Source organism: Lithobates pipiens, unplaced genomic scaffold (assembly GCF_037356315.1).
Source record: "Lithobates pipiens isolate NorthernLeopardFrog02 unplaced genomic scaffold, aLitPip1_a1.2 Scaffold_16, whole genome shotgun sequence".
Classification (NCBI taxonomy): domain Eukaryota; kingdom Metazoa; phylum Chordata; class Amphibia; order Anura; family Ranidae; genus Lithobates; species Lithobates pipiens.
Genome location: NW_027507748.1, coordinates 9590029 through 9602336, shown reverse-complemented (window position 1 = coordinate 9602336; position 12308 = coordinate 9590029). Strand labels below are relative to the sequence as shown.

The 12308-nt window shown below is 48.1% G+C and overlaps 1 protein-coding gene across 1 annotated transcript; it reads left to right on the top strand.

Moving 5' to 3' along the window:
• The first annotated feature begins 1115 nt into the window (after window positions 1–1115).
• On the top strand, window positions 1116–11181 carry LOC143981584 (uncharacterized). Its single transcript, XM_077479553.1, has 3 exons — window positions 1116–1227; window positions 6068–6358; window positions 8316–11181. The coding sequence occupies exons 1-3, from the start codon at window positions 1164–1166 to the stop codon at window positions 8636–8638; spliced, it is 678 nt and encodes a 225-aa protein (XP_077335679.1). The 5' UTR covers window positions 1116–1163; the 3' UTR covers window positions 8639–11181.
• The last annotated feature ends 1127 nt before the right edge of the window (window positions 11182–12308 follow it).

Sequence of the window (12308 nt, the reverse complement as noted above, 5' to 3'; positions counted from 1 at the left end):
AAGATCCCTCCCCCAACAAAGATTACCCCGCAACAAAGATCCCTCCCCCCAACAAAGATCCCTCCCCCCCAACAAAAATAACCCTCCAACAAAGATCCCTCCCCCAACAAAGATCACCTCCTCCACCACCAGCAAAGATCCCCCTCCCCAACAAAGATAACCCCGCAACAAAGATCCCCCTCCCCAACAAAGATCACCCTCCCCCAACAAAGATAACCCCGCAGCAAAGATCCCCCTCCCCAACAAAGATCACCCTCCCCCAACAAAGATAACCCCGCAACAAAGATCCCCCTCCCCAACAAAGATCACCCTCCCCCAACAAAGATAACCCTGCAACAAAGATCCCCCTTCCCAACAAAGATCCCTCCCCCAACAAAGATCACCCTCCCCCAACAAAGATAACCCCGCAACAAAGATCCCCCTTCCCAACAAAGATCCCTCCCCCAACAAAGATCCCTCCCCCCAACAAAGATCCCTCCCCCAACAAAGATCCCTCCCCCCAACAAAGATAACCCTCCAACAAAGATCCCTCCCCCCAACAAAGATCCCCTTCCGCAACAAAGATCCCCCTCCCCAACAAAGATCCCCCTCCCCATCAAAGACCTCCCCCAACAAAAATCCCTCCCCCCAACAAAGATCACCCTCCCCCACAAAAAAATATCCCCCCTCCTCCAACAAAGATCCCCCTTCCCCCACCAACGATAATCCCCCAACAAATACCCCCCTCCCAAACAAAGATCCCCCTCCTCCACCAAAAAATATCACTCTCCTCCCTCCCCCACCAATGATAATAAGGTCTGAGGTTGTGATAATGAGGTGGGGGAGGGGGAGGGGTATATATAATCTATAGATGACATGTACTCATCTCCTCCTCACTGGAGAGTGACAGAGGCCATCCCCGCCCCGCCCACCACAGCCTGACAGGGGAGTGTCCTACTCTCAGGGGGCGGGTCTCTCTGTGTACTTCGGGGAGGGGCGGGGTCTCCCTGTGTACTTCGGGGAGGGGCGGATTCGTTCGGTATACATCGGGGAGGGGCGGGGTCTCTCTGTGTACTTCAGGGGAGGGGCGGGGGCTCTCAGGAGCGTCTTTTTAGTTTCACTTTCGCTCTGACGTCACATCCGGAGCTCTGCCGGAAGTATGAGCGTGTTTGTGTCTGAAGAGGATGGCAGGTTACTGGAGGCTGACAGTCCTATTCACCCTTCTGGGGGTATTACTTGGTGTCCGGGGTGAGTGTTCCGTATGGGACCCCTCTGCTGCGTACTGGGGCCCGCGTTGCCTATAGAGGCCCCTCTACTGGGTACTGGGGACCGCGTTGCCTACAGAGGCCCCTCTACTGGGTAGTGGGGCCAGCTGGTGCGTATAGGAGATCCCCCTCCCCCATAAATATATATATATATATATATATATATATACACACACTTTTTTATTTTATTTTTTTACAACCTATAGAATAAAATGATGGTTGTTGCAATATTTTAAATGCGGTTTTTCAAATGCAATTTTGTTGCAAAAAATTACTTTACTGAGTACAAAAAAAATTACAAAAGGGCTAACTTTACTGGTGTTTTTTTATTTTTTTATATAATGTGAAAGATTTTACATTGCGAGAATTGTGATATTTTTTTTTTTTTTTATTCTAAGCAAAAAAATTGTGATTCTCATTTTTGCCAGAATTGTGTAGCTCTATTACATGGGGATCACAGGCTCCTCCCATGACGCTCAGAATTGATCGCAGGGCTCCTCCCATGACGGTCAGAATTGATCGCAGGGCTCCTCCCATGACGGTCAGAATTGATCGCAGGGCTCCTCCCATGACGCTCAGAATTGATCTCAGGCTCCTCCTGTTTCCACTGATCATCATTCAGATGTTTCTGAAGTCCAAGGAATTATCTGCAGACCTCGGAGACAGGATTGTATGGAGGCACAGATCGGGGGAAGGGTACAGAAACATTTCTGCAGCATTGAAGGTCCCAATGAGCACAGTGGCCTCCATCATCCATACATGGAAGAAGTTTGGAACCACAAGGACTCTTCCTAGAGCGGGCCGCCCGGCCAAACTGAGCGATCGGGGGAGAAGGGTCTTAGTCAGGGAGGTGACCAAGAACCCCGATGGTCACTCTGACAGAACTCCAGTGTTTCTCTGTGGAGAGAGGAGAACCTCCCAGAAGAACAACCATCTCTGCAGCTCTCCACCAATCAGGCCTGGATGGTAAGGTGGCCAGACGGAAGACACTCCTCAGTAAAAGGTACATGACATCCCACCTGGAGTTTGCCAAAAGACACCTGAAGGATCTCAGACCACGAGAAACAAAATTCTCTGATCTGATGAAACAAAGATTGGACTCTTTGGCCTGAATGGCGTCATGTCTGGAGGAAACCAGGCACCGCTCATCACCTGGCCAGTACCATCCCTACTGTGAAGCATGGTGGTGGCAGTATCATGCTGTGGGGATGTTTTTCATTGTCAGGGAGAAACTGCCCAAAAATAGGAGTGCTGTGTTTGTAGCATCATCCTCCAAAATGACTTGAGGCTGTAATTGGTGCCAAAGGGGCTTCACCAAAGTATTGAGCAAAGGCTGTGATCATTGTGTACATGGGGGGGGGGGGGGGCTGTGATCATTGTGTACATGGGGGGGCTGTGATCATTGTGTACATGGGGGGGGGGGCTGTGATCATTGTGTACATGGGGGGGGGGCTGTGATCATTGTGTACATGGGGGGGGGGCTGTGATCATTGTGTACATGGGGGGCTGTGATCATTGTGTACATGGGGGGGGCTGTGATCATTGTGTACATGGGGGGGCTGTGATCATTGTGTACATGGGGGGGGGGGGGGGCTGTGATCATTGTGTACATGGGGGGGGGGGGGGCTGTGATCATTGTGTACATGGGGGGGGCTGTGTTCATTGTGTACATGGGGGGGCTGTGTTCATTGTGTACAGGGGGGGGCTGTGATCATTGTGTACATGGGGGGGGGGGGGCTGTGATCATTGTGTACATGGGGGGGCTGTGATCATTGTGTACATGGGGGGGGGGGCTGTGATCATTGTGTACATGGGGGGGGGGCTGTGATCATTGTACGGGGGGGGGGCTGTGATCATTGTGTACATGGGGTTGGGGGGCTGTGATCATTGTGTACATGGGGGGGGGCTGTGATCATTGTGTACGGGGGGGGGGCTGTGATCATTGTGTACGGGGGGGGGCTGTGATCATTGTGTACGGGGGGGGGGCTGTGATTAGAGGTCGACCGATATGGGTTTTTCTCTGGCCGATGCCGATATATGATGCCGATTTTTATTTATTTTTTAATCCCCTTTGATCTAACACACCTTTCCCACTGGGGCGTTTTTCAGGCGCTTTTGGGCTAAAAATAGCGCCTGTAAAGTGCCTGCAAAACGGCTCCCCTGCAGTCTGTGTGAAAGACAGAGTTCTTTCACACTGAGGCCGCGTACACACGGGCGGACTGTCTGCCCAACTTAGTCCGCTGAAACGTGTTTCAGCGGACAGTCCGCTCGTGTGTGGGCTTCAGCGGACTTTTTCAGCGGACAGTCTGGCGGACTAAGTCTTTCGGAATTTCCGTAATTTTGTCCGTCCAAACTTGGTTTCAGCGGACAGTCCGCTCGTGAGTAGGCAAGTTGGACGGACTAAGTATGGCGCATGCTCAGAAAGGATTTACACGGCGGAAGGTTGCATTGCAGTGTATTGGACGTTGAATTTCTCGTCCCGTCGTACGTGCTGTACACGTCATCGCGCACGCTTTCAGCGGACTGTCTGTTCGTCGTGTGTGGTCAAGTCCGTTCATTCAAAAGTTGAACGGACTGTCTGTCGGATTGTCTGACGAACTTAGTTGGGCAGACAGTCCGCCCGTGTGTACGCGGCCTTAGGCGATGCGCTGGCAGGATCTTAAAAAAAAGTCCTGCAAGCAGCACGTTTGGAGTGGTGTATACCGCTCCTCCACCACTCCTGCCTATTGATATGAATGGGCACCACTGCCGAAGCGCATGCAATGCGATTTGGCAGCAGTGCTTCATGGGCGCATTTAACCTCTTCCTTGGCCGCTAGCTGGGTTATATGCGCCCCACTAGCAGCCAAATAGCACCGCTAAAATGATGGTAAAGAGCCGCTAAAACTTGCGTTTTACCATCAACACCTGCCCGCTCCAGTCTGAAAGCAGTCTTCATACGTGATACAGAAAATGTCTTACATTTAAACATTTATTAAACAAAACAAAACCTCCAATCAGTTTACTTGTATGTATAATTTAGATTAAAAATAAAAATAAAAAAAAAACCCTATATATTAAATAAAAACAGGTAGTCAAAACTTTTGGACGAAAAAAAAAATGGGCTAACTTTACTGTTTTTTTATTTTTATTTTTTAAATAGTGTATTTTTTCCCTCAAAAAAATACATTTGAAACACCTCTGTGCAAATGCCGTGTGACATAAAATGTTGCAACAACCGTTATTTTATTCCCTAGGATCTCTGCTAAAAAAATATATATAATTTTTGGGGGGTCTAAGTGATTTTCTGGCAGAAAATACTGGATTTTTACTTGTGAGCAACAAGTGTCAGAAAAGATGAACTGAGAATTCTACACACAGAGATGATTTCATTCATTCAGAAGTGTAAACATTGTATCTTTCTGTTCTTTTCTTGGCAGCCCAGAGAGGAGGAAAGAAGTTTCTATGGCAACTTACACTGACTTCTATTACAGAAGTCATTTCAAAGTCCCTTGTAGTTCTAAATCGGCTTTTTATCAGCACAATCGGCCGATGCCGATTAATTAAAAAACTGCAGATATCGGCCGACCTCTACCTGTGATCATTGTGTACATGGGGTGGGGGGAGGAGGGGGAGCCTGTGATCATTGTGTACAGGGGAGGAGCCTGTGATCATTGTGTACAGGGGAGGAGCCTGTGATCATTGTGTACAGGGGGGGAGCCTGTGATCATTGTGTACAGGGGAGGAGCCTGTGATCATTGTGTACAGGGGAGGAGCCTGTGATCATTGTGTACAGGGGAGGAGCCTGTGATCATTGTGTACAGGGGGGGAGCCTGTGATCATTGTGTACAGGGGGGGAGCCTGTGATCATTGTGTACAGGGGAGGAGCCTGTGATCATTGTGTACAGGGGAGGAGCCTGTGATCATTGTGTACAGGGGGGGAGCCTGTGATCATTGTGTACAGGGGAGGAGCCTGTGATCATTGTGTACAGGGGAGGAGCCTGTGATCATTGTGTACAGGGGAGGAGCCTGTGATCATTGTGTACAGGGGGGGAGCCTGTGATCATTGTGTACAGGGGGGGAGCCTGTGATCATTGTGTACAGGGGGGGAGCCTGTGATCATTGTGTACAGGGGAGGGGCCTGTGATCATTGTGTACAGGGGGGGAGCCTGTGATCATTGTGTACAGGGGGGGAGCCTGTGATCATTGTGTACAGGGGGGGAGCCTGTGATCATTGTGTACAGGGGAGGAGCCTGTGATCATTGTGTACAGGGGAGGAGCCTGCGCTACTTATTTACTTGGGATTTTTTTCCCTTTTTTTTTTTTTTTTTAATAAAGTTGCAAAGATTTCACACAAACTTCTCTCACGTTGTCATTATCGGATTGTTTTGTGAAATTTTGAGGACAATAATGAATTGAATCCATATTGAAATAAGGGCTGCAACATAGCAAAAATGTGGAAAAAGTGAAGCGCTGTGAATACTTTCCGGATCGGCGTATGCCGCCTAGGTTAGGGGTCTCAACCTGGGACACAAGTCCCATCGTGCCTCTTCCCGGGGGAGTCATGCTTGTAACTGTCAGCCTTGCAATGCCTCCTGGGACTTGTAGTTTTGCAACAGCTGGAGGACCGCCGGTTTGAGACCCCTGTGTCTAGAAGATCGGTATATACCATATAGAGGGTGATGGTTGGCTGACGTATCTCACATACACACTGAGCTCGGGACCCCGGTGCTGCAATGCTGGCAGCCCCCCCCCCCTCCGCACACATCCTCCTGTTAGGTGCAGCCCCTCCCCCATCATCCTGTGTTCTGTACACAATTTAACTCTTTCCTCCTCTCTTTGCAGCTCAACAAACAGTCCTAAAAGCAGTGGACAGGGAAGTCATTATGAAGCCAAAATACACCGGAAATCCCTCAGAGATCAACTGGAAGATAAATGGTGACAAGCTGGTGGACATGGAGGTGATCCCCCCGGGTGAGCCCTTGTTTTACCGTCTTCAGGACAGAGCGAGTATTGATAGAACCAATGGAGTGCTGACCATAAAGGACCTGACTGTAGAGGACTCCGGGCTCTACAGGGCGGAGGTGTTGGTGAATAGTATTTATCAGTACACAGATATAACCCTCACTGTACGAGGTAAGTCTTTACCATTGGCTACAACTAATCACATGGTACTGGGTGCTGTGATTGGCCCTGGTACCATGTGACAGCTGTGGGCCAAACAGTCCTGAATAGAAGCCATTCATGGCGGTTTTGTTTACATTGTAATCATGTGATCGTTATGGGATGGCGCCTCTGTGTGTCTCCGGGGGATTGTGCCAGGAAACGTGCCAGTACATCACCTGGCTGTGCTGCCCGTCTGCTGTGAATATAATGTGGGGGGGCAAGTGGTGAAAAGGCATCAAAACCCCAACAATGTACTTCTCTTATGTGATCCCCTCTATACCACGGAAAGCATTTTGTTTTCCACTAATCAGCCGTAACATTATGACCACCGGCAGGTAAAGTGATCACATTGATCTGGTTACAATGTTACCTGCAAGCAGGTGCCGTATATCGGGCTGAGCTCACACCTGAGCGTTGTTTTCTGGTGGGGTTTCGCACGTTTTTGAGCTTTTGGCATTTTTATTAGTCTTTAGAGAAAACTATCATCTGTTGCTAGGGATTTCAGCTTTTATTTTCTATGTTTTATTTCATTAGGGTAAGGGGGTTAAAGAGATTGTAAACTCTCATTTTTATAAAGAAAAACACAAAAAACAAACATGTTCTACTTGCCTGCTCTGTAATGGATTTGCACAGAGCAGCCCCCGATCCTCCTCTTCTGGGGTCCCTCTTCTGCTCTCCTGGCCCCTCCCACCTGTTGAGTGCCTCCACTCCCACAGCATGCAGCTTTCTATGGGGGGCGCCCAAGCCGAGCCACGGCTCCTGTCCTCCAGCTGTTGTGGAACTATAAGTCCCATGAGGCATTACAAGGCTGACAGTTACAAGCGTGACTCCCCCAGGCAGAGGCATGATGGGACTTGTAGTTCTGTAACAGCTGGAGGGCCGCAGGTTGAGCACCCAATACCCAAGTAATAATAAAAAACACTGAGACATGCTGGAAAACCGAGCAACAAATTATGCAACAGATAATAGTTTTCTCCACTGCTTAATAAAGAAAAAAATAAATGACAGCTGAAAAATGGTGAAAAGCGCTCAGACGCTATGCTCAGGTGTGAATGCAGCCTTACTGCGGAGGTGTCACTGCGACAGGAAGTGAGGAAGAATCTCCCCAATGGAATCTCAGTAATAATAACCTGACAGAAGTATGAAGGCCCCTCCCACAGAGGGCAGAGTCCACTTTGCTGAGTGGGTGGTCTGTCTGCTGAGCAGGCAAATGGCGGATCTGTGTCCATTCAGATTATGTAGAGCTGACCTGGACACGGCCTGCTCTGCTGTATGGGCAATCGTTTGTAAATGGATCGGCTATCTGTATACACCCGACTGCCCTTGATCCGATCCACCTGAATGGAGGGGAATGGTGTGTGTGTGTTTTTGTGGATGTGATTGGAGTCCGCCATTGTCAGCTCAGTTTCCATGGAACCTTTAGGAGTTCCTCTAGACTGAGCCGGGGTCTCCAAACTACAGCCCTCCAGTTGTTCAGGAACTACAATTCCCATCATGCCCGGTCATGTCTGTGAATGTCAGAGTCTTACAATGCATCATGGGATGTTCTTCAACAGCTGGAAGGCCGTAGTTTGGAGATTTCTGATCTAGGAGATCCATGAACTGTGACTGATTGACCTCCCATTGGATGGTCCAGGACCGATGCCACTTGATGACTGCAGGACACCAACCGCCAGCCATTGACTGGATGTGCATTTTCCTGAATCACCCACAATGGTTTTGTTTTATCTCAGGTTCTCCGAGACCTGAAAATAATTTCAAGGGTTCCTCTGTGTTGTAAAGGTCGGGATGTTGGTTTACAGATCCCATTATACCACCTTCTCCATAGACATGAAATGTACTCCACAGAGGGAAGGAAGGAAGTCTGGGTATAGATGGAGCGGGTGATGGAGATCTCATCCTCTCATGTCATATTCTTTTCTTTCAGCTTGTCCTGATGAGCCCAACATCACTGATCAATCTACTGAGGAGAATATTCTACTATACTGTGAAAGCTCCACTCCAGGTGTCACCTATAAATGGTTTAACCAGAGAAGCTCCATTGGCAACGAACAATCGTACTCCGAACCCCGACCCAAAAATTATGTGACTCTGATCTGTGTTGTGGATAATGAAGTGTGTAAGAAGAATTCATCTATAATAATCCCCTATACTCCTCCTCCAGGTGAGTCCCGGCGGCGGCGGCCAGTGAGGTCTATAAAGAAAATCTCACCCTCAATACTCACCGACATCTTTCCTGATCAGATATAACAGAGTATATATCACTTCCTCTGTATACCTGTCATCAGAGAGTCAGAGGTGTGACTCCGCCTCCTACATACTGATTGGTCACTTCTACCTGTGTGTGACCCTGATCTCCTCCTCATTGTTCTGTACTTCACCTCTCTCCTCTCTATGATCATCACCCCCATCATCTCATACTTCTACCTGTGTGTGATCCTGATCTCCTCCTCATTGTTCTGTACTTCACCTCTCTCCTCTCTATAATCATCACCCCCATCATCTCATACTTCTACCTGTGTGTGACCCTGATCTCCTCCTCATTGTTCTGTACTTCACCTCTCTCCTCTCTATAATCATCACCCCCATCATCTCATACTTCTACCTGTGTGTGACCCTGATCTCCTCCTCATTGTTCTGTACATCACCTCTCTCCTCTCTATGATCATCACTCCCATCATCTCATACTTCTACCTGTGTGTGACCCTGATCTCCTCCTCATTGTTCTGTACTTCACCTCTCTCCTCTCTATAATCATCACCCCCATCATCTCATACTTCTACCTGTGTGTGATCCTGATCTCCTCCTCATTGTTCTGTACATCACCTCTCTCCTCTCTATGATCATCACCCCCATCATCTCCTACTTCTACCTGTGTGTGATCCTGATCTCCTCCTCATTGTTCTGTACTTCACCTCTCTCCTCTCTCTATGATCATCACCCCATCATCTCATACTTCTACCTGTGTGTGATCCTGATCTCCTCCTCATTGTTCTGTACTTCACCTCTCTCCTCTCTATGATCATCACCCCCATCATCTCATACTTCTACCTGTGTGTGACCCTGATCTCCTCCTCATTGTTCTGTACTTCACCTCTCTCCTCTCTATGATCATCACCCCCATCATCTCATACTTCTACCTGTGTGTGATCCTGATCTCCTCCTCATTGTTCTGTACTTCACCTCTCTCCTCTCTATGATCATCACCCCCATCATCTCATACTTCTACCTGTGTGTGACCCTGATCTCCTCCTCATTGTTCTGTACTTCACCTCTCTCCTCTCTATGATCATCATCACCCCCATCATCTCATACTTCTACCTGTGTGTGATCCTGATCTCCTCCTCATTGTTCTGTACTTCACCTCTCTCCTCTCTATGATCATCACCCCCATCATCTCATACTTCTACCTGTGTGTGATCCTGATCTCCTCCTCATTGTTCTGTACATCACCTCTCTCCTCTCTATGATCATCACCCTCATCATCTCATACTTCTACCTGTGTGTGACCCTGATCTCCTCCTCATTGTTCTGTACTTCACCTCTCTCCTCTCTATGATCATCACCCCCATCTCATACTTCTACCTGTGTGTGACCCTGATCTCCTCCTCATTGTTCTGTACATCACCTCTCTCCTCTCTATGATCATCACTCCCATCATCTCATACTTCTACCTGTGTGTGACCCTGATCTCCTCCTCATTGTTCTGTACATCACCTCTCTCCTCTCTATGATCATCACCCCCATCATCTCATACTTCTACCTGTGTGTGACCCTGATCTCCTCCTCATTGTTCTGTACTTCACCCGTCTCCTCTCTATGATCATCACCCCCATCATCTCATACTTCTACCTGTGTGTGACCCTGATCTCCTCCTCATTGTTCTGTACTTCACCCCTCTCCTCTCCAGGGTAGATGAACAGAGAACAGAGGTCTGAGCCCAGACAATGGTAAGGTTCTAAGTGGAAATTGTACAGCGAGTCCTGATGAAACTGTTTTCACAAGTGAAAATTGTTGACGTCACTCCCTCCTTTCCACTCACCTGAGCCCAGACAATAGTAAGGTTCTAATTGGAAATTGACAATAAAACTGACACGTTTGGCAATGGCCTTAGTCGTGGCAAAAGGTTGGCTAGCTGCCATATTGGAGAGCCATATAGAAAGCAGCGGCTCCCGAATCCCCCGTGTCAAGGGCTCAGCTGAGAACCACGGGCCAGCTCAGCAGCGAGGTGATATGCAGAGTGATGCTAGAGGTGGGTGTCTGACTCTGCAGGGAGTGACGTCAACAAGTTTCACTGGGGAAACCACAGTTTCATCAGGACTGTACAATTTCCACTTAACCTTACTGTTGTCCGGGCTCGGACCTCTGTTCATTGATTTTTTGGTCAGTGGATTAGTACCGATTTAATTACTACAGCCTTGTCGACCTATCATCTTAGTGGACTCTGTACATCTGTAGCCTTAGATGGCTCCCTATCTTAATGTTGCCCTTTTCTCCAATCCCTTGGATTAACTTTGTCCTTTTTGCTCTGCAAATTTCACCACAGACGGCCACATTCAGTGCAATATTATTTATATCCTAACCTTTTATTCTGCAGCGGCCGGTGTTTCTGTGTACAATTTACACTCTATCAGGCTTGGTAGTAATGCCCTTTTGCTGCTTAATGCATTTATAGTGTCATTTTGATGAATTTCTTTGGTGTTCTGTCGTTTCATGTGCTTTTTTTTGTTTTTTTTTTTGTTTGTCCTTCTCTCCAGACCTTTAGTTTGTTCTTAGATGTGGAACTGCTGTTATTTTATCTATTGATTTTATTTTTTCAATAAATGTAATTGTTAATTTACTCTGTTTCTGCTATTTTATTTGCAGTCTGGTAATTTTATTCCCAGGATTTTCTAAAAGACCCCAAACCTCTCCTCTATCCTTAAAAGCAAAAGAACAAAAGCCTTTTTTTTTTATTTTTTTTTATTTTTTTTTTTTTTATCTTTTCTCTTTAAAAGGAAGAAAAAAGTTTACGTGGCCTGAAAAAGTCCGGACGTGATGTCTTGATGATATTATTATTATTATTATTATTATTATTATTATTTTTTTTTTTTTTTTCCCTATCGTCTTTCAGGACAGCCACCTGAGAGACCTTGGCTCCTCCCCTCTTTAGGAAACGCCTGCGTCAGCTTAATAAATTTCCTCCTCCCCCGCTGCTTCTCAGTTTTTTGTGTTTTCCTCCAGAGGGGAGACACCTAGGAAACCCAGAGGTCCTGAAAAGCAGCAGAGGCTGCTAGGACAAGTAAACTGACCTTCTTTTGCCGCCCCCGCATCGCTGAGTGCAGTTAGAGGTCGGGGGGGGGGGGGGGGGGTTTCAAGCGCCGAGGGCGGTGCAGTGAGGTACACGCCGGCCGTCTCAGCCCTTCAGCATCGGCTGGGTATTTTGAACGGCGGCGCCTGTGGCGGGTGACGTCACGTCGGCGAAGGGGGCGTGTACTTCCGCGATCGCGGCCTCCGGTTTCCGGCCGCGTAACATGAATTGGTGCCAGGCAAAGGCTGGAGAGGAGCCGCGAATGCTGTAGTGACAGCGGAGGCTCCGGTGGTGACACCAGAATGTCGGATGCAGAGGCTAAGGACACTGCTCCAGCAGAGACCAGCTCCAGCCATGGAAAGGTAAGGGGAACCTAGGGTGGATCTCCCCTGCCTAAGACTGCTAGATACCCCCCCTCCCCCATTCAGGGTACATGGGCAAAAGGGTGAAAGAAAAAGGGGGGTGTCGGTAGGGTCCCTCCGGTGTCAGGTGAAAGAAAAAGGGTGGGTCATGGGGTCCCTGGTGAGGGTAACCCACATGATTTTTATTGCTCACCTTCATTGGTAGGAGGCTGCAGTTTAATTGTGGGGTTTTTTTCTTGTGTCGTTTCAGAAATCAGACAAAACCAAG

Bases quoted from the DNA above. Each gene is read 5' to 3' on its own strand.
- LOC143981584 (XM_077479553.1), top strand. From the start codon at position 1,164: ATGGCAGGTTACTGGAGGCTGACAGTCCTATTCACCCTTCTGGGGGTA. The intron at 1,228-6,067 runs GTGAGTGTTCCG...CTCTCTTTGCAG, and splicing joins GGTATTACTTGGTGTCCGGG to CTCAACAAACAGTCCTAAAA. The intron at 6,359-8,315 runs GTAAGTCTTTAC...CTTTTCTTTCAG, and splicing joins TATAACCCTCACTGTACGAG to CTTGTCCTGATGAGCCCAAC.